Here is a 21,598-nt window from a genome sequence, read left to right on the forward strand (position 1 = left end):
TGCCGGGCCCAGCAGCCGGGCGCCTCTGAACATGAACCACTACGCCAATAAGAAGAGCGCGGCGGAGAGCATGCTGGACGTGGCTCTGCTGATGGCCAACGCCTCCCAGCTGAAGGCGGTGCTGGAGCAGGGGGCGAGCTTCGACTTCTACGCCCCCATCATCGCCCTCATCTGCATCTCCCTCGGCCTGCAGGTCGCCGTCGGGGTCCTCCTCATCTTCATCGGTGAGAAAACCGTTTTGGTATAAAACCGTCTGCTTCACACCTCTCGACCTTCACGAGCCCTTTGCGTGTCCTTCGGCAAGATTCGCCAACGTCAAGTTCGACCGACTTCCTGACAAAGCGGTTGGTCTCCGGGTGTAACCACGGCAACCAGGCCTGACACCAGGGTCAGAGTTCAGTTTTTTTTTAGTGCTGCTCTCAGCGCTCGTGGGAGTGGAGCGGAGGGAGGGAGGGAGGCTACTGCGTGTGTGTGTGTGTGTGTGTGTCAATAAGTGTCGGTGCTCATGTCTATACATGTCTTGGAGTAAATAGAAAATAAACAAAACAGGGTAAAAGGGTCATCTATTCTCAAATTCAAATCCAGAGACTTTGAGGATGCATTCAGCTGCCATGTTTGTGGGTTTGTGAGAATAACGGTTCCATTAAGGCGGGAAGATGAGTTAGAATGAGATTTAATGCTGTTGATCAGACTGCAGTACATTTTACTGTGATGACTGAACAGCGGGTCAGTGCACTTTAGCCAGGTCACACTGACTCATCGCAGCTCAACAGGATGAGTCAACAACACTGTTGGCAGTGTGGAAAGTAACAAAATACATTTACTCAAGTATAAATGTGCGGTAGTTGTCAAATACTGTCAATAGCCATTAAATATCCATTTTTGCCATGTTCAAACAAAAAAAAGAACAAACCCTTCAGTAACAACCTTCAGAATAAAGATAGGAATGAAACTGGAAAGTGTGGTGTATGTACGTGTGACTGAAGTGGAGATTGTTATGCTCAGAGTCTGAGAAAAAAATTATTTAGAGTAAAAAAAGATGCATATTGTCAAGTAACATAGTCATTTTGAAGACACTACAGGTGAATAAGGTAAAACATGTAATAATACATATCACCATGAAACCTCCCTAGTTGGTTACGGACATTAAGGCCAATGCTTTTTGAATGACACGTTTTCTGAAATGTTATGTTTAAATATTCAAATGAGGCATTATTATCTAAATGGTAGCTTTTGGTGAATTAAGGAGAAATCTTCAGAAGAAGTAATATAAAGGTTTTATTTCCACTCGTCTGAATGAAGGCGGAAACAAATGAGCCCCAAATCAGTGCGTGAAAAACTAATCATCATTATTATAATCATATACTCATAATTGGCTGTAAATTCCGATTTGCAAATTTTGTCGTCAGCACTGTGAAAGATCCCGCGTCAGAAAGGCGGTCGCTTCATCACGCGGCTGTCATCGTCCCACATTCATGGCCGCTCGCCCCCTTTGACCTCCAACTAACAAACCCCTCCCCCGCCTCGTCTCCACAAGAATATCAAACGAATCTCATTCTCGTCACTCCTTTCATTCCTCGTCCCTCGTTTTCTTTGACCGTTGTGAACCCCGCTGTTCCTCTCCTCCCTCTCCGGAGGATCCAGCTCCGTCTAATGGAGCCGGAGGAGCGTGATGCGAGTGGCCTACATACCACCGACCCCCACGACCAGACCCTAGACCAGACGCACACGCAGCCAAGAAGGGTCCCTACACCGTTTAACCTTTGCTACTTCTCTCTCACACACACACACACACACACACACACACACACACGCGCGGTTATAAAGGAAATACGAGCTTCCCTCGATCAGATCGCTCTTCCCTGTATTGTTCTTTGTTTATTTCTGTGTGCTCCGAATCAGCAGCTTGTCCACAGAATAGAATAACAAGTATTTGAGCGATGAACTATTAGTCATACCAAACAATAACTGTATAACATACTTTCCCACAACTTTTCTGAAAGCTATATCCGTCTTGTTGGGTAAGCACATGGAGCTAATTGTGTTTTATTGACATTAGCTTCACCGCTACTGATTGGTGTCTCACAGAGCCCATTGGTATATGTATAAAAATAGAAGTAATCATTTCACAATCAAGCAATTTGCCCTTTAATGTTGTGGTAAAACTCCAAAAAACAACCTTTTAGATAGACTTATTTGAAATGTGGGTGGGTATTGCTGCATCTCAAATATATAGAGCAGACGAATCCTTCATTTTTAACGAGGTTTTACAGCTGGAGCCTCTGAGACCCCATGATAGAGGTTACGAAACATCTGTCATGCGGTCTGTATTCGGTAAAACCTCATATGCCCTTGTCAAAATAAAATGTAGGAGTCTGAATTTTTGTCTCCAGAATTAAGTAAATGAGTTAAAGTTCATATTGTGTCTGTGTACAAAGATTTGGCTCGAGTCCCAGAATCAAGGAGACTGCTGATGTTTCATTCGACTTTCATTAAGTGTGTGAGTGTGTGTGTGTGTGTGTCGTTTTTAAATGTATTTCCTGGTTTCGTCCGCAGTTCGTTGGAACCTGAATGATGAACAAAAGCAATGGCGGCTGAGCATGATGGAGAACTTAGCCACAGCCTTGGTTTTCATCATCGTGGTAGTCAACGTCTTCATCACAGCCTTTGGAGTCCACGGCCCGAACCGTGGCGGCTGACCTTGAACACACACACACACACACACACACACACACACACACACACACACACACACACACACACACACACAAGGTATTCTCTCGGTTTCTGCTGCTCACATGTATTCTTTATGCTCCCCTGTCTCTCCACACAAAGGTAGCTTCTCTCCTGCCTTACTATGCCGTTGTCTCCTATAGACATCCATGTAGTCAGCATGTTTTTTTTGGGGTCCTCTCCTCTCCTCCAATGAGCTGACCCCTCACAACCCCCCCCCCCCTCCCTGACCTACAAACACACTGACCTCTCCAGGCTCTCAGAGAAATTTCCAACGGGGGGAAAACAAACTCACACGAAAAGATCATTGTCCGGCACCGAGACAAAACAAGCGCACCTAGAGGGAACCGCCGTGCAAACAACGCAATATTATGGACAAACGGAGACAAACATGACCTCACGCTGTCTGCCTGCCTCCTTTGCTGGCTGGGAGTGACCCCCGAGCAGCCGGGCCAGACACAAACACACACCTACAAAATGCTGACGGCAGGCCAGGTTTCAATTTTTAATTTCACGGATGACGTTCAAGAAAGATGTCATTGGGTTTTTTCACCCGGGACAGCTCGGACCAGCAGGTATGATGGGTCAGGGTGTGCCCGTCATGTGACTCAAAGCTCCGTCCCACCTCCACAGATTGAACCCCCCACTCCCCACCCCTCCCCCGCAAAAGGCCCGGGCGTCGTGCCTAACGCTCAGTTATAACCTCTGTTTGGTCGACTCTCCTGCGCGCTGAAGCAAAAGCTGGAGTGTGTGTGTGTGTGTGTGTGTGTGCGTCTTCGGCCCTCTGAACCAGCAGCTGGTGAGTCACAGTCAACACGCCGCAGACCCTCAGCAGAACCGCTTGTTAAAATGGAAGCCTTAATTAGACTGTGTTCCTGCAATGTCACTGACACCCCAATTAGAGCCCGGAGCAAATGCTCATTGAGTACACTTCAGTGGTTTAACACAAGAAAAACAACACACACAAAAGAAGAAGCAGTTTGAGCCGGTTTGAGCGTCCGCTAAACACCTGGAGAATATTCAACGCGGTAATAAGTGTTCAACGTGGCTGTGACAAAGCGCCCTGCGGATGACGAAGCCGACGTCACAATCTGATCCTTTTTTCCCTCCTCCACAACTATATCATCGGTAACCGTGGAAACAGCCAGACGAGCAGAGAGCCAGATTGATGACACACACACACAGCTCCACTCAGGGCAGATCTGTGGACTGATATATATATATATATATATATATATATATATATATATATATATATATATATATATATGTATATATATATATATATATATATATATATATATATATATATATATATATATATATATGAATCCATAATGTATGTCTATATGTGGCTCCCATCACTGCTGGCTCCATCTCGGCCCTGGAGTTGAACATGACCGGCTCTATGGGGGTCCACGACATCAGAGGAAGCTGCTGATCACCAGCCTCAGGGCTCATAATAGCTCCCTCGTGGGAATGTGGATACCAGTAACTGAACAATCACCCGGGTGACAATCCCAACCCACTTCAGCCCCCCTTTCCCTCCTCCCCTCTCTTATCTGTTGCTCAGTCTTTGCAGAAAATAAAGATGTGAGCGGATCTCCTGACGTCAGACACCTGAGCTCTCCTCCTCCGCTGCACTGTACAAACCATCTTTGACGTGCACCATTATCATGACAAATGCTTGAAAGGGCTTCAAGTGAGTATGAAAAGCATCCGCCCGGTACACAAGTCTTCCTTCAGCGGTTAGCAGTGTTTAATGTGGCATTTAATTAAGTTGACTCCGTTCATTCAATCAACTTGATTGTTATTGTTAATTAACGAATGCTGCCTGTTGCTCCAGTTTGTCATTGTTAGAGCGCACAGGAACATTTTCCATCATCCTCGGTTCCTCCCTTAGGCGCACTGCGCGAGGGAGCAGCGCCCTCTAGTGTATTTATGGATGCAGTTCAATCAGAGAGATGCATGTTTTATTGTCTTGTTTCCATTTCCTGTTTGCAAGCGCCGGACGCAGAACTAGAAAAATCACTGCACTGCTCGTTACTGTGATTTTATTTTTTGGTATTTGATGCTAAATAGCTGGACACAATTCTGTGTATATATGTGTTCCTTCTTTGTTATACGAGATTAAATAGAATAGGATACAACTCATGTCAATGTGATGTCAAAATTTGCTTTATTTGAGCAAAAATATACACATAATAGTGTAATCGGTATATTTTTTCTACATTTTCTTTGTCACCGTATAAGAAGGCACTGAAGGTGGGTGAGCGGGTGGAAATGTGTTTACAAATTAAAGCCGCCAACACAACAAGTGTTATCACTTCTGTTGCCTAAAGAGACCTCCAGTGTGTTAACCCCTTATCGTTCATATCGAGAGGTGAAGTCCCTCCTCGTTCCGGTTAACCCCCCATTGGACCTAATTATAGAAAAAATATATTTATGGCGAGAGACAAAGTCTTTTGATAACGTTTGAATGATGCCCTGAATTACACAAAATATGCTTTTTTATTTATTTAAAAAGATAATTTTGCAAGTCAAGAAAGTCGTTTTTTGTTAGTTTTGTGTGAAACCGCTCAGTGGAGATCATCTTTCGCACAATGTACACCAACATGGCCGTTACCTTGGCGTGTTAGCTAGCTAGCCGTTACCTTGGCGGGCTAGCTAGCTAGCCGTTACCTTGGCGTGCTAGCTAGCTAGCCGTTAACTTGCCGTGCTAGCTAGCTAGCCGTTACCTTGGCTTGCTAGCTAGCTAGCGTTACCTCGGCGTGCTAGCTAGCTAGCTTAGCTAAGTTTGATGCACAAATGTAATGTTTTCTTACCCGATATATGTGTTTTAATACAGAGACTCTTTTTATCACCTGACTTTTGAGTGTGTAGCCTTCCTAATTACGTATTTTCACGGCCTTATGACTATTGACCGTAAAGGGCCGGACTTTGCCTCTTTATTAGCACATGGAGTTTGTTGGCACGATGTAATTCCAAACATGGCTCCAATCAGCTTCAGACCGAACAAAGGTCTAATCAGCCGGAGTGATTGAAAACAGCTGTGTGGGTGTGCAGTTACACTCAGTTACACTTAATGCCACGCTTCATTTTCACTGAAAATATGATTGGAATTGTTATTGTTCCCTACCGACGATAAATCCAGCATTCATTTCTTTCTTCATAAAGAGATGTCAGCTGTGGGAAAAGTTAATCAGTCATTGCTTACGCATGCGTGCAGGTTTTAGCTCTGTGTGTGTGTACGAGTTTGGCACAGCAAAGTGGCAAATTTCACAGCTCGCTCTTCTCACGGTGGTTACTTCTGAAGCATGTCAGCATCTTGACGGCCTCCTTTTTTCTGCTATCCAACCTCAATGTAGGAAATGAAAACATCTTTAGCGCCTTTGCGAAGTCTCGCTGCAGAGCTGTGAAGAAACGGCCCAGTTCTTCTCAATGTCTCGCTCTCTGCGGGCAGAAAGAAGGCCAACGAGTGGTTTGAGTGGTTTTGGAAACGATAAACACAAACAGAGGGTGTTTTAAATATGAAAAAAAAGAGCTAGCTTTAAGTTAGCTTTTGTACGAGGACAAATGAGTCTGAACACTTTTCTGTACCACTCACCTCCGTAATAGTAGAGCATTGCAACGCCGACCGCAAACCCAAAACAGCTCATGAAGAATATCGATCCTGCAGAAGGAGAGAGAAGAGATCATCAGTGACAAATGACACCTGGAAACATATACAAATCTGATCAACATACTACATGTCCATAGTGGATTTGTGTCTTCCAAATAAATTATATGAACTTAAACGAATAAAAACAAACTGAAATGAACACTCAAGTCCAAAGCCGCTCTGTGAAAAGACAGATATCTTGTTGTTTCCGGTGTGAACAAGGAGTATTTTGCATGACGTGATCAGGAGTCATCACCGCTGACCCATTTCCCTGCTGGCCCAACTTTGACCCCCAACTGATCAAAGGAATGCAGGACAGAGGAAAAGAGTTCGGGATGAGGGGAGGGTGGGTTACACGTGAGTTTAAAGTGACCCACAAAGCCAGAGTCCTGGATGTAATGGGATGATGAATGGCGAGGCGCTGCGCAGCATCAGGGCCCACATTCTGATGCTGCGGGGTCAAAAGGTTCAGCATACAACGAAGTTTGTGGAAGAACAAAGCTTAGTTGGGCTTAAGGGGGCTTACGCGGGGATCAGTGAGGGGTCCAGAGGCACCCTAACACACACACACACACACACACTGTAAGACCACCATATTGAAAAACACCCGAGTAGTCACGCTGCCAAATTAAATAAAAGAGTAAAGGCTTTCCAGCCCATTAACTACAAATCAGCATTATGTTACACGTCCGCACACAAGTTCCCAACGTTCTTGAGAATGACTTCCTACTTTCCCAGCAGCCAAAGGTCTCAGCTGATGCCGGTAAAGGGTTAAAAGTCAATTTGTTAAAACAAAAAGGTAATCCAACAGAATACCTTCTTTTTTTTTAAGAACATGAAAGGAGCATAGAAATAACAAAGTAAATGAATGAAATAAGATAGAGATTAATTATTGGAGGGCAATACATGCATGAGGGTGCGTTTAATGTCTGTGAAGACAAGACAACCCAGTGCAAACGTTGCCGACTTTGCTCTATTTTTTTTCCATGACGTGTCTGCTGGTGAAAAAAACACATCTAAAACACACATTTCTGGGTTTATTTTACTACTTTGTCTATTTGCGTCTGTAGATTTCACCAGAATTCACCAGACGTTAGTATTAGATATTGCCTCATTTGGATTATTTAAACATAACATTTCAGAAAACGTGTACTACAGTGTAAGTACTAATCAGCTGTGGAAGTTTCATTGTGATATCTGTTAGTTAAATTGGTTTCCCTATTCACTTGTTGTGGCTTCAACATGTCTGTCATTTTACAATACATATCTATCTATACGTTCTTTTCTCAGACTTTGAGCCAGAAACCAGAAATTCCTTTCTATATTTTTAAGGTTTTCAGTGAGAGGTTTGTTCATATATCATTCACAGTCAGATTTATACAACATTTTATACGATGGCGAAAGGGAATATTTATAGGATTTTGAGAGTATTGTATAAAGAGATATCTGAAATTCCCTCAGTGGAAACCTTCAACTCTAATATGTCAACTAAATGAAACAAGAATGCTGAATCTGGCTTAATCCAACATCTAGATTAGCACATATTTGATAAAAGAATGCCTCATTTGCATATTTAATTTGAGAAAAATTGTAATACAAAAAATAAATGCTTTATTGTAATTAATCTACTGGGTAAGTTTCATGGAGATACCTATTAGTCCAATATTTTAGCCTATTCACTCATAAGGGTGACTTTCACAATTTCCACAAAGAAATCAAATATAAATCAGTCGAGTGTATATAAAGTCAGTCATGAATACACTGCGTTGTTAAATGAGAGGAAGTGTTTTCTTATCAGATCAGTTAATATCAAATTGTGAATATAAACATAAACCTCAATTTGAGTTGTTGACAGTCATGCAAACTTTACATGTGCATGTGTGCAAAACTGGTGTACATTCTTTTAAATTGCACCGATATAAATCAAAAACTGAATTATCATATATCACTCTTACTGTGCTGATTAAATGTACCTCTGTCGTTAAGCACGTATCTCTGCGGGTGGATTTCCACGGTGTTCGTCCCCTTCGGATCGGCCGCTTCTGGAACAAGTAAAGACGGTTAACTTTAAATAACATTCTGCGTAACGTCACCTCCACTCCTCGGAGGGCAGTCCAGACGGCTTCCTTGGATAGGATATAGAATAAGCCTACACAGGGCCAGACAGGGCAATTACACAGCAGGGGATCCGCCATGATGGGACACCGGGAGAGGTTGCTCGTGAGACTTGCCAAAACATCTCACTTAAGACACACATCGGGTAAACTGTCCAGTATAACATGAAAGAAAAAGTGTGGCGCACTTGTGGGTAAACGTTCACATATGACAATACAAAAGAGAGGAGCTTTTTTAGTTTTAATGCATCTCACACTTTGGGAATTAATTTACTTGCAATTTAGACCCCCCTTTTTTTGTATTGTCACGATAGTCTGTGACTCTTCTATACATTTAATGTTATATCTATATATAATGTTATACTACTGCAAGATATTTCTACATCTGAAAAACACATTCAGGAATGAGGGATGCTTGTTTTCTCTCTCTCTCTACATCTATATATTTTTTTTATATATATAGAAAACTAAGTAAACTAAGAAAAACATAAACAGAGTCAAATGTAAATAATGTAATATCAGTACGGAAAAGGAGACACAACCATCACTAATGTAACTTCTAATTAACTCAACACCTGTCTTGAAGACGGGTCTCCTGATTGAAAGTCCTGTTTTTGTTTGACCCTCCCTATATGTGTGTGTGTGTGTGTGTGTTTGCGTGTGTTTTTTCTACTACATCGTCACACTCCCGGAGCATTTTGTCTGATAGTCTAATAATGACGCAGATGTGTTTACGTTGCAGTTACTTGACTTCATCCGGACGCTAAAGAGCGCCTTGAGCGTCGATATGTGACACCCTGTGAATGTAAAAGCGGGGCCGTACCTCTTCGTTTCACTCTGGATGGGAGGCGGGCGTAGACGTTCTCAGCGAGGATGTGAAGTCCTCTGTAGAATTCGTGACACGCCTCCTCGCCCCTCCCACGCAGGTGCTCCAGCAGCGCGGCCAGCCTCACCTTGGTGGGCACCCTGAGGTCCCTGAACTGCAGGGAGACACATGCTCAATTACACACCTGTTTACCTGCACACTCTCCTTCTGGTCCAAGATCCATTCAGCTCAGCACAGTCAAGTCTAAAGCCACTGGGATGAAGAAAGAAAATGAAAATAATGATTTAGTTTATAAAATATTATGATTTAGTTTTGATTATGGGTTAGCTTGCCAAATTATGATTTAATATCTCAAAATATTGAGAAACTGTCTCATTATTTTGACATACTAAGTCATTATTTTTTAAATACCATCTAAAATTATGAGATACTACTGACTTAGTATCTTGAAATAAATACCTAAATCTTTATTTTGAGATAGCTTCTCATTCAAACTACTTGTTTCATCACAGTGGCGGTGTTTGGCTTCCATAAGAACATGATCACTTTCAAAACAGGATGTTTTTGGGGATGTTTTTTGGAACGGTGTCATAAGTTATCTGTAGTGACCCGGTGGGCTTCCTTGTCGCTGAGTATCTGGGGGTAGATCCTGTTCAGCTGCAGCACCAGTCTGTCCACCAGTTCAGTGTCCATCCTCTTATCGGAGCACAGGAAGTGGGCATCTCTCCGGAGCTGCTCATGGCAATCGTCAATGTCTATGATTGATAGAAATGACAACAGTAAAGAAGAGATGAGCAGGAGGCGGTGTCAAATGAAATACACTTTAATTGCTCATGAATAAGTCATATTCAAGAAGGCATCAGTGATCTAAAAGTTGCAGGAAGAAGTTTCCGTCCCGACTTCACCCGTTGGTTTGTGGAGTACGGTTTTGAAGCCTTGCTTTCTGCCATTTTAGCCGTCGCCATCTTGTTTTCTTGGCAAGCAGAAGTGGACACAAAGGGGCGGAGCTAAGTATCACCAAACACAGAATAAGACAGTTAAACCTAATGTTACAACTAACTTTTATGAAACCCACTTTGAAAGGGTTGAAGTTGTAGGACGAGAACACGGAAAACGCCGTGGTAGCGACCTGTCAATCACCTTGTAGCCCCGCCCTAAAGCAGACCATAATTTACTAAATGAACAGCATGCTGTATTGAAGAAGACTTGAAACTAGAGATTGAGACATAAACTCATGTTTACAATGTTTACTGAGGGAATAAATCAAGAGAGAAGCAGAGTCATTTTCTCATAGACTTCTATACAACCAGAGGAGTCGCCCCCTGGTGGTCAGCAGAGAGAATGCAAGTTTAAGGCACTTCAGCATTGGCTTCATTTTTCAGAACCGTACATTGCCGCCTGGCTACAAATCCACACTGTAAAATTACTTAAGGCCTGCAAATTTTATGTCTAGCCTTAAGTAGTTTCTTAGTAAGCTGGTCTTGGCATCAGTTCTGCTCTGGAAATAAATAACTAAGAGGTTTATTCTCCTGTTCAGAAAGGTGAATGCAAGTTCATATGAAATTGTCTTCCTGGCAACAGTAACAACACGTAGTAGTGAATACCAGTTTGGTGAATGTTCAGGGTATAACGGATGTATTTTGTAAATGTCTTAAATCGTTGATCTTTGCCTGTGCAGTTCTGTGTTTGACATCCATCTTTAAGATTTGTGAAGAAATAATCCTAATGTCAGATTTAAGGTCACATCAAAGCTCTTTAGGAGAGACATTCTTCTTATTTCATGCCTAAATTATATCTGACCTGTCTAACTGCTCATATTTATGTATAAACCATTGGCTATATCAACATACAAGTAGGAAGTAATACTCCAAAATGAATCGTAATAACACATACACGCACTAAACTTACACGTCATGCAACAAGTGGCGCACCCACACGGCGCAGCAGGCGGGCAGAGTTCATTTGGAGGAAGTCAGCGCGGATGGATTTCTAATCCAAAACGAGCCCCAAAACGTCTTACCCGTGGTTCACACACCTGCCATGCTGACACACGAGACGGGGCGCGTGGCACTCGCTCTCTCCGAGCCGACAGCGCTCCCGGTGAAACTTCCCGGTCTCCCCGGTGTGATGGTGGCTGCTGTCCGGTTACAGCAGCGCGCTGCGCAGCCCCGCTGCGCACGGAGCCTCATGACTGACCTCAGGGTCACGTGGTGATTATCCATCCGCAGACAGCAGACTGAGCTGATTACCAGCAGATAAACTTTCTGTTGCAGACACTGCAGAGGTGTCATTAGTCCTTTTATTTGATTTCCCTTTTCTCCTTTCCTTTATTAGACCTAGCACCAATTATTATTCTGATTATCATTATTATTAATCTGACTATTGTTATTATACTGTCATTATTATTAGTTGCTCAATAAATGATAATCATAATAATAATTCTTCACCATGTTACTTGAGATGCCTTTGTGTTCACTGGGGTCAGATTATGGAGCCAAATGCAGGTCAAATGTTTTGTTCATTTGAAAAAAAGATTTGAACCTGAAAAATCTAGTTTTGTTGTTGAACTTTCAACAATGTATTCAAAATAATAATAAGTCTATGAAAAGTTGTTTTGGGTTAAATATAACTTTGATTCAGTTCTGTTTTTGTATTTTTATAAAATATATTTTTTCAGTTTTCAGTAACAGATTTTATATTTTTCTGGTCCTTCAGTGTATCTGTGGATGTATCCGCCTTTTATTCTATTTTTTAATCACATTTTATTATATAAAGAAGCCTCCTGTGGACAGGTGTTGGAAATTAGCGTTTCGCTATAGACACTCAACACATGTATGTTATAAATTATAATGTCACTGTGATGTCTTCCTTAAAATAAATAAAGTCAAAGAGGTCAATGCACACCATTTCACTTCTTCCACTGCGATACAGTCACACTTGTTATCAGTAGAAGTCTTTATTTATTTATTTAATTACGTTCTGAAAATAAAAAGAATATATTTACATTCCAGCCGGTGCTTTTTAGCAGCTCTCCTCAAGCAACAAGGTGGACTTGTAGCACTGAGATGAGTTTCTCTGACAACTTCCTCGACTGCTTACAACGCACGTCCCATTAAACATCTTAATCGTTAACTTTAACCAAAACATAATAATTTAATGGGTTTCTGAAAAGCTCAATTCCTCAATTGGAGATCCTCGGACCTTCTAATTATACATAATCATCTAACAAGGCCGGTGGACTGAAGCTGCAATGGCTCCCTTTTGCAGACAGAGGGCAGTGTGCCATTGCAGTTTACAAAAGGCACATGAATCTGTCACATCAGTATTCCTGCAGAGGCTTCACACTGTGCCGAACTGCAGATTCTCTCATTTCAACAAGATCAGGAATGCTCACTTATTCCTTCCCGTAGTCCTCCCCGTACAGACCAACATATTTTGCTCAGTAAACAAGTTCTTGACTCATGTTTTTCCCCTCCTGCGTCCTACGTCCTCACACTGATATAATCCGAATGGAAAATTCTTTGGCGGGCCTCACACTCCTCGTGCTGGACTCGTCCCTGGTGGTGGTGGACGGGTTCGCTCCCGACAAGCCGCTCTGCCGTCCTCCATGCTGCCGCACCAACGCGGGCCCCGCCGCCGAGACCCGGAGCAGGCCGGGGCTCGTGGTCTGACGGGACTGAGGCGGTCCGCTGTATGCGGGCGGACCCGAGATCTCTGCACATCCTGGGCTTCTGGGTAAGAGAGGCCGGTTGTAGTCATAGCCGGGGAGAGTGGAAAGCGGAGGAGTGGGGCCATATGTGCTTGCAGGACCATGCGGCGCGTACTGCTGATGACATCTGTGGAGGAGAAGACAGGAAGTTGGATCTTTAATGTATTTTTTACCCCCTTTTTTTAATAGTTTAAGCAAAAGCCGGCCCACATCTCACCTGCAGGCTCGCATGTCGTCACACACAGCCGGGGCCCCGCTGTCCCACAGGGACTGCTCTTTGTCCTGGGTGTTGTTGTTGTTGTTGTTCCTGCCTTTATGGCTGTAGCGAGACCTGTTCTCCCCCTGATGTTGGGCCTGCTCCTCCCACTGCCACATTTCGGACTCCCTGTTTAAAATATACATTTAAACCGTCACGTCAGTGTTTCAGTCTGGAAATGCATCGCAGGAATCTGACCGCTAACTTTCAGCTTGGTTCTTCTCCATTCTTTGCTCCAAGTGATGGAAAGTAAGTACATTAACTCAAGTAAATAGAACTTTGTGCTTGACTTGAGTATTTTGGAACTATATCGGAAATACTTGTGTTTTTTGTTTTACCTCGAGTAGCTTTGGAACTGTTCCTATGAGTGAGTCCCTGTTGTGTTTGTCTCATGCACATCACATAACACCAGTTAACTAATCCGAGGCTGCAACCTCTGTTTCTGAAAAGTGAAGCCAATGCTGAAGTGCCTTAAACGTCTTCAAATGACCACCAGGGGGCGACTTCTCTGGTTGTATAGAAGTCTATATAAATGACTCTATTTCTCTCTTGATGTATTCCCTCAGTAAACATTGTAAACATGAGTTTATGTCTCAATCTCTAGTTTCAAGTCTTCTTCAATACAGCATGATGTTCATTTAGTAAATGATTGTCCATTTAGAGAAAACCAGACCATAAAGCATGCTATGCTTTAGGGCGGGGCTACGTTGTGATTGACAGGATGCTATCAGGCGTTGTCTTGTCTGGGAGTTGTCTGTGTTTTCTTCATACAACTTTAACCCTTTCACAGTGCGTTTTCAGTTCATGAAAGTAAGTAACTGTAACATTTTTTGGTTGCCTAAAATGTCTTTTTTCAGGCTTCGGTTGTACTTAGCTCCGCCCACTTCCCAGTGGGAGAAACACACCGTAAGATAGTAAACACTATTGGCTTTCAACACATTTGTCAGAGCTCAACATGCATTTTGGTGAGTATCTGTGTTTTTTTGTTTCTCCACACGGCACCTTTCATGATTTTAAGTGAAGGACTTTTTACGTTGTGGTGTGAATACTTTTAAGTTCACCTCTCGTGGTTTTTCCTCTTGTCGTCTTTGATGCAGTCGAGCAAACAACAGGTGATGAAGGCCACGGACATGAAGAAGATTATGGCCAAGCTTACGATGGACGCCAGCACGGCCACGCGGAAACCGTAGTCCTCAAAGGGAGAGAGAGCTGGAGTGAGAGAGAAGAATATTTATTTGTCATACAACACATTTATTCGACAGCTCCATTTACCATGCTGCAAAAATCTATGCTCAACAAGTCCTTATCAGACTCTGCCACCTGAGGCTTCACAGCCATAAGTCACAGGCCGCTCTATATATAAAGGCACTTTGCATGCCAGCTCATCACAGAAAAGGGAAACAAAACATCAATTCAGTTTTTTTATTTCTTTCAGTTTCACACCAGACGGCGTCTTCTCCCCCATGATGATTGATCCTGAAACATAACTACGATCCCGCTCTCACTTTTTTCCCACTCGCTCATCAAAAGAGCGGCTAACTGTGCACCTGCGAAGAAATTATTCCTCTCTACCCCCCATTTGCATTAATAATCTCCTTTAATGAGCTTCATCCCCAAAGCGCGAAATTATTTTCTCTCGAATGTGTCCAGACATAATTCAGAAGAATTAATTATCACGAGCCAAATCCTACCTTAAAGTGTCTTTGCGTAACATCGCCCATAGCAACTAATGCCCATCACATAATGTTTAATATATATCCCATCTCTTCAGAATAATGAGCAGACAGACAGCTCAGGGGAAGTTTTGCAGCCGCTGCAATTCTCCCAGTAAAAGCATTTGGAACATTTTATCTCCTCGCACACATTTCGCTTATGAAGTGAGTGCATGAGAGCTTTTTTTAATCTTTCTTTCTTCCTATATGAACTGTCACATCAAGGGGTGGGATGCTACTCACGTTTACAGTAGGTGTCCCCCACCCAGTGGGTGCTGTTGGTGTCCATGACGCACATCAGCTGCCTTCCCACCAGCTTGTGTTTGTCCGGGCACTGCAGGGAAATGACCGTGCCCACCGTGGTGCCATTGCCCTGGATGATCCTCTGGGTGCCCAGGGCCGGCAGGGGCATGGGCGTGCACTGGGCCTGGGTCTGACCTGGAGAGAGAGAGAGAGAGAGAGAGAGAGAGAGAGGGTGGCATGTGGTTGAACTGTGTCGCAGATGTTAAGGCGCTCACTAATCATAAAAAAAAGTTCAGCCAAAGTTTGAACACATGCATAATTCATGCGTCTTCAAAAGAAAATTTGTTTTCACCGAGACGATCAAGACCGCTCAAGATTCAGGGTGAACGGAGAGAGAACAACAAAGAAGAATGGAGCCCTGCAGATGAGATTCAAGGAGGGATGAGCTATCAGCGCTGAAACCACCACCACCAAACGTCCTGTACCAGCTGCTTCGCTGCATCCGACTCTCACAGTGTCGAAGCAGGAAATGTGATAAATCATTAAGCAAAAGGGCCCCGTGGAGTCGTGATGCTACACAACCGGTTATGCATACGGCTCAGTTCTCATATGCTATATGTAGGGAGGGGTCTTTCTCTGCGTCAGGCGTCTGGCGAGAAGAAGCTACAACATGAGAGCATCGCTTCATCATGACACAAGCGGCTGGAATGCAAATAAACACGATGATATCATGTCGGTGATTTCCAACCGGACCGGGGAAAGGATAATGAGATCAGGCCCAGGACGAGTCCAAACCAGCTGTTTGCTGTGGAGCAAAACCTGCACACACACACACACACACACACACACACACACACACACACACACACACACACACACACACACACACACACACACACACACACACACACACACACACACACACCAATGCACAGAGATTTTGGATTGTTCAAATGAAGGAAAAACCTCCAAGAATGTGAGGAGGAAAAACGACGTGTGGTGCACTTTGATCACCACAAGGGGCAGCAGATCACAAGAAAGGTTTGTAGCATCACTGACAGAGAGACATGGAGACAGGGAGACAGGGAGACAGGGAGACAGAGAGACAGAGACAGGGAGACAGGGAGACAGAGTGACAGGGAGACAGGGAGACAGAGACAGGGAGACAGGGATAGAGGGAGACAGAGCGACAGAGACAGGGAGACAGAGAGACAGAGACAGGGAGACAGAGACAGGGAGACAGAGACAGGGAGACAGAGACAGAGAGACAGGGAGACAGAGAGACATGGAGACAGGGAGACAGGTAGACAGGTAGACAGAGAGACAGGGAGACAGAGATACATGGAGACAGGGAGACAGGTAGACAGGTAGACAGAGAGACAGGTATAGAGGGAGACAGGGAGACAGAGAGACAGGGAGACAGAGAGACAGAAAGATAGGGAGACAAAGAGACAGAGATAGAGAGAGACAGAGAGACAGGTAGACAGAGAGACAGGTAGACAGAGAGACAGGGATAGAGGGAGACAGGGAGACAAAGAGACATGGAGACAGGTAGACAGAGAGACAGAGAGACAGGTAGACATGGAGACAGGTAGACAGAGAGACAGAGAGACAGGTAGACATGGAGACAGGTAGACAGAGAGACAGGGAGACAGAGAGACAGGTAGACAGAGAGACAGAGAGACAGGGATAGAGGGAGACAGAGAGACAGGGAGACAGAGAGACAGGTAGACAGAGAGACAGAGAGACAGGGATAGAGGGAGACAGAGAGACAGGGAGACAGAGAGACAGGGAGACAGAGAGACAGAAAGATAGGGAGACAAAGAGACAGAGAGAGAGAGAGAGAGAGAGAGAGAGAGAGAGAGAGAGAGAGAGAGAGAGAGAGAGAGAGAGACAGAGACAGAGAGACAGGTAGACAGAGAGACAGGGACAGAGGGAGACAGGGATAGAGGGAGACAGGGATAAAGGGAGACAGGGATAGAGGGAGACAGGGATAAAGGGAGACAGGGATAGAGGGAGACAGGGATAGAGGGAGACAGGGATAAAGGGAGACAGGGATAGAGGGAGACAGGGATAAAGGGAGACAGGGATAGAGGGAGACAGGGATAGAGGGAGACAGGGATAGAGGGAGACAGGGATAGAGGGAGACAGAGAGACAGGGAGACAGAAAAATAGGGAGACAAAGAGACAGAGAGACAGGGAGGAGACAGGGAGACAGGGAGGAGACAGAGAGACAGGGAGACAGGGAGACAGGGAGACAGGGAGACAGACAGAGAGACAGGGAGACAGGGAGACAGGGAGACAGACAGAGAGACAGAGAGACAGGTATAGACAGCGTCTGCACATCTTCTCTTTAAAGACATTCTATCGCTCCATTTCATTTCACTGTTGACACCAGACCAGACTTAACTGGGATGAATGGTAAACTTATAGGGCCATTAGCACGAGATCACCATATTCCATTTCATGTCATGAAAATAAAAATAAAAATAGAGAGCATCACTTTTATGTAACTTGTGTGCGCGTAGCCGTGCGCGCACCCGCGAGGTGCTCAGCCCAGCGAGGAGTTCCTGATGTTAAAGACACCAGTGATAAGCCTATACCTGCCTTTTTTCACCTCCACTTCAATACATAGATAGATACATTAATGAATGAATGAATACATAAATACATACATTAATGGATTAATGATAAGATATGGGGAAGAGGTGTGCAGGAAGTTCATGTTCACACCAAAACGCCAGATGGTCGTGTGAAGTGTATTTAATAATGCGATTTATGTTTCTCGGAAATGACACACACACACACACACACACACACACACACACACACACACACACACACACACACACACACACACACACACACACGCGCGCGCGCTAAAACAATAAAAGATACAACTCTTTAAAACGCACTGCATTATAGCCTATTTACCCTGACAATTAATCCGGGGAAACTGCTTTCACTGTAAATCCCTAAAGGGATATTACACAAGAATAAATAAAGCTTTATTGTTTTTAAGGTATACACTTTAAATCTCTATAGAGTTGGCAAATGAGCCTCTCACAAAATATGTGTATGTAAAATCCTTTGTGTTGTTAGTAGAACTAGATCAGTCCCGCGCGCAACTCGACACCATTTGGTTCGCTGTCTCTTACCTGACTTGCTCCGGACACGGCTGTCATCTTTATTGGTAAAAACAGTCCTGGACACGTCTGCTATGGAAGCTGTTGCCCCTGACATGGTTGTGACAGACAGACGGCCTCCCTCTCTCCCCCAAGTCGGCTCCCTTGGTTGTGCGTAAAGGACTGCGCAACGGAACGGTGCTCCTCGGTGCCCTGTGCAGGGATTCCGTGGAGCTGGAGTCAAGCGATTCTATTCGCCTCTCTACCTTCCAGTGAACAGCTTCTCATTCACATAGCCCTCCTCCTCTCTCTCTCTCTCTCTCTCTCTCTCTCTCTCTCTCTCTCTCTCTCTCTCGGTCGAGACCTCGTCGACCAAAGATAAAAATGACTTTGTGGATTAAGCGGCTCGGGTCAAGTTGGATAGCACAGCCGCGCTGTGCGACACTGACGAGCAACTACAGCACCAAGAAACAAACAAAAAGCACTATCTGTCGGCAGGATGTCGCATTTGAATCAGGATGTGGTGCTTCAGACATGTTGACATGTGATGAAACAAGAAAACACATTGAAGCAATGATGTGCAGCTCATCTTTAGGGAATAGTGCTGTTAGGAAATAATGTTTTCAACTGCACAGCTCTCTCCACTTTGCACATTTCTTCAGTTAAATGTTTGCACACTCAAATCAGGCTCAAGTGAATAAGAGAAGAAAAACAAACAAAAGGGGTTTTTATTAAAGTGTGTGAGAAGGGAGAGACGCATTTAAGTCAAAAGATGATTGGATGACATTTGACTGTACAAGCTGCATCCCGGTGTGTAACTTCTCAACGTTACCGCACCTCATGTCCTTTGTTCTCTTTTCTTTCACTTCTCTGTCTGTGTCTCACTGTGTCACAGTTCGGCTGCTGTAGGCTCGTGGTGAAGGTGATAACCGGTGATGCGGAAGATATGAATCATGAAACTGTTTAGCTGCTCTGGTTTCCTGACATGTCTCTTGAATGAGTAACCAAGGCTGGTTGCTAAACATAAATGAAACGAAACCGTTCATTTCACCAGGGAAATAAACACCGTAATGTATTTTCTCACACACATAGAAACACAAAAGAGCAGGAAAATAAAGCAGACAAACTGCATTGTCTTGTTTCCGCTTTGCATTCTCATCTGAAAGCAGCGCGGCGGCCCGGCCTATAAGGTCGTTGAGGATTCTGGGCATGCATGAGACTGTTTCTGCTGCAGGTGATAAGTGTCTCCACAGGCAGCAGCCGCCGCCGCCTCGTTCACCTGAGCAAACCCCCACACGGCACCTCGAACACACAGGGGGCCGCTGCTCAGACAGCCGTTAGCCTCATCGTGCGCGGATACACATTAGCATGGCTGATTGGTGTTACTGCTCGAGGATGCATTTATCGAGACTTAGAGTGAGGTTGCAGATGTGTTGATGGTGGCCCTGCGTGGACAGACCTCTTCATCATGATGTCAGGCTTGAAACAAGTCTCCTAAAAGTTCAAGGGAACCAACTTTCTGAGTGTGTGCACAGCAACACCCCTTTGGATTTGACTAATTAATTGCTAGAGAATATGTTCAAGAGCAGGAGGGTAGATGGAGAAAGAGACCCAGTGGGCAAGAACATTTTGAGAAATTAGTCTTCTTAAAGTGTTTGAGTCTTCTCTTTTGATTTGCAAAGGCGGTTGCTACAGCAACAGTTAATGTGTTCTGGCGTGTAGTCTCGCCGGGTACAGTTTGGACTCCGAGTGCCTTCCACTTAATTCTCCGCCCGGGCGTGTGTGTGTGTGTGTGTGTGCTCTGAAGTCTGTGCAACCAGGAGGTTTGCTAATGAAACCCGAGATGATCAATCGCGCCTCTTTTACTGTGTTAAACAAAAAGGGATGAAGATCATGTTATTGAATATTTCGTTTGAAATGGTGACAGAGAAGTGAACGCTAAGAGGCCGATGGGAGAAAAAAGCAGAAATAGGCGACCGAAAAGAGGATGCTCTCCGGGTGTTGCTGTTTTATTATTAACCCGATCTGACAGGACAGGCAGAGGAAAGGTGAGAGGGGTCACAGTGTGACACGGTAATTAGGTATAAGCAGGAAAGGGCCGCCATCTCACACCGCCAGCGGCTCCCTGTCAACACGTGCCGCTCCAACCAGGCCACATATGGCCGGAGGTCCGGGTGGAGGAGACTGAAGGTGCCCTCTCCAAAGTGCCCTTGGTTAGTTAGTTCCAAAAGTGATGAAACAAAACCGTGAGATGTCGACTCGCCATCCGCGAGGCAATTATTCTTGTTCAAAGGTATTTTCTACAAATGGGGTGAAGATTCTTTGAGTAGGTCACTGTTACAAGTATATGAGTCATTATAAACCTGCAAAAATAGCTCTATTTCCGACTGAAAGGAAGTTTTTCCATTCTTTTAAGTAGATCGAAACCATTTCATGTCAACACCGGAGCCTCAGAGTGCTGCAGTAATGAGTCCTAAAACCCAGAAATGAGTGAGCGTTTTCTTAAACTTCCAGTTCCCTGTTCTCAAAGTCAATGTTTTTCTTGTGCGTGTCTTAAAAATGTCCGTGCCTCAATGAGAATAGTACATGTCATCACGCCGAACACTGTCTGCCTTTACAGCCTCGCTCACACTAAACGTTGGTGGTTCATTTGTGGAGATTGTCTCCTTGAAGAAAACGTTCACATATCATAAATGTTCCAAAATCCAATGAAAAAGTGTGAAAACCAGTGAGATGCTACAACTTATTCTCACTCCGAAATTGGCAAATACCGGTGCTTTAGCGTCAGTTTGGGACGTGTCGGGACGTCCACACGTTACATGCATCATGCCTTCACTAAATAAACGTCCGCCTTCTCAGGAAGTCGGTATCAGAAGCAGAGCGGCGCTGACCAGGCCTTGAGTATTTGACGAGTTGGAAGTTAGACCCGTTTGGATGTTAAATTCCTGCCTTCAGAAATACTTCACTGCAGCAATCTGCAGGATGGACTCTTTGTACTGCTGATAAATGTATGTTTGAAAACCTTTGTTAAGTAAAGCGCAGACAAAATGACACCCACATTATCTTTCTCTTACTCACACACTCACACACACACACACACACACACCTGGTGATCCGTCCATAACGTCATTAACGCTCCCTTCTCTGTTGCCTGTGCCTGTAATCTGAGAACAAATCACTTTCTCGGGCTGGATGGTGGCCGCCAGCGAGCGGGCCGCT

General features: G+C 44.3%; 3 protein-coding genes across 3 annotated transcripts; 1 reads left to right on the forward strand and 2 right to left on the reverse strand.

Annotated features, from left to right (window-relative positions):
- Positions 1–16: 16 nt before the first annotated feature.
- On the forward strand, positions 17–2,699 carry LOC306743903 (ninjurin-1; the record flags this gene model as incomplete). The annotated part of the gene is made up of 2 exons (XM_079226466.1): positions 17–224; positions 2,557–2,699. The coding sequence occupies exons 1-2, from the start codon at positions 32–34 to the stop codon at positions 2,697–2,699; spliced, it is 336 nt and encodes a 111-aa protein (XP_079082592.1). The 5' UTR covers positions 17–31.
- A 3,383-nt stretch (positions 2,700–6,082) lies between these two features.
- Positions 6,083–11,556, reverse strand: LOC306743904 (caspase recruitment domain-containing protein 19-like; the record flags this gene model as incomplete). Its single annotated transcript, XM_079226467.1, has 6 exons — positions 6,083–6,186; positions 6,341–6,406; positions 8,368–8,436; positions 9,332–9,488; positions 9,944–10,089; positions 11,370–11,556. 6 exons carry the CDS (start codon positions 11,554–11,556, stop codon positions 6,083–6,085), a joined length of 729 nt encoding a protein of 242 aa, XP_079082593.1.
- A 724-nt stretch (positions 11,557–12,280) lies between these two features.
- susd3 (sushi domain containing 3) lies at positions 12,281–18,497 on the reverse strand (the record flags this gene model as incomplete). Its single annotated transcript, XM_079226468.1, has 5 exons — positions 12,281–13,170; positions 13,261–13,428; positions 14,361–14,508; positions 15,255–15,449; positions 18,413–18,497. 5 exons carry the CDS (start codon positions 18,495–18,497, stop codon positions 12,825–12,827), a joined length of 942 nt encoding a protein of 313 aa, XP_079082594.1. The 3' UTR covers positions 12,281–12,824.
- Positions 18,498–21,598: the final 3,101 nt, after the last annotated feature.

Source organism: Taurulus bubalis, assembly GCF_910589615.1.
Source record: "Taurulus bubalis genome assembly, chromosome: 11".
NCBI classification, from domain to species: Eukaryota; Metazoa; Chordata; class Actinopteri; order Perciformes; family Cottidae; genus Taurulus; species Taurulus bubalis.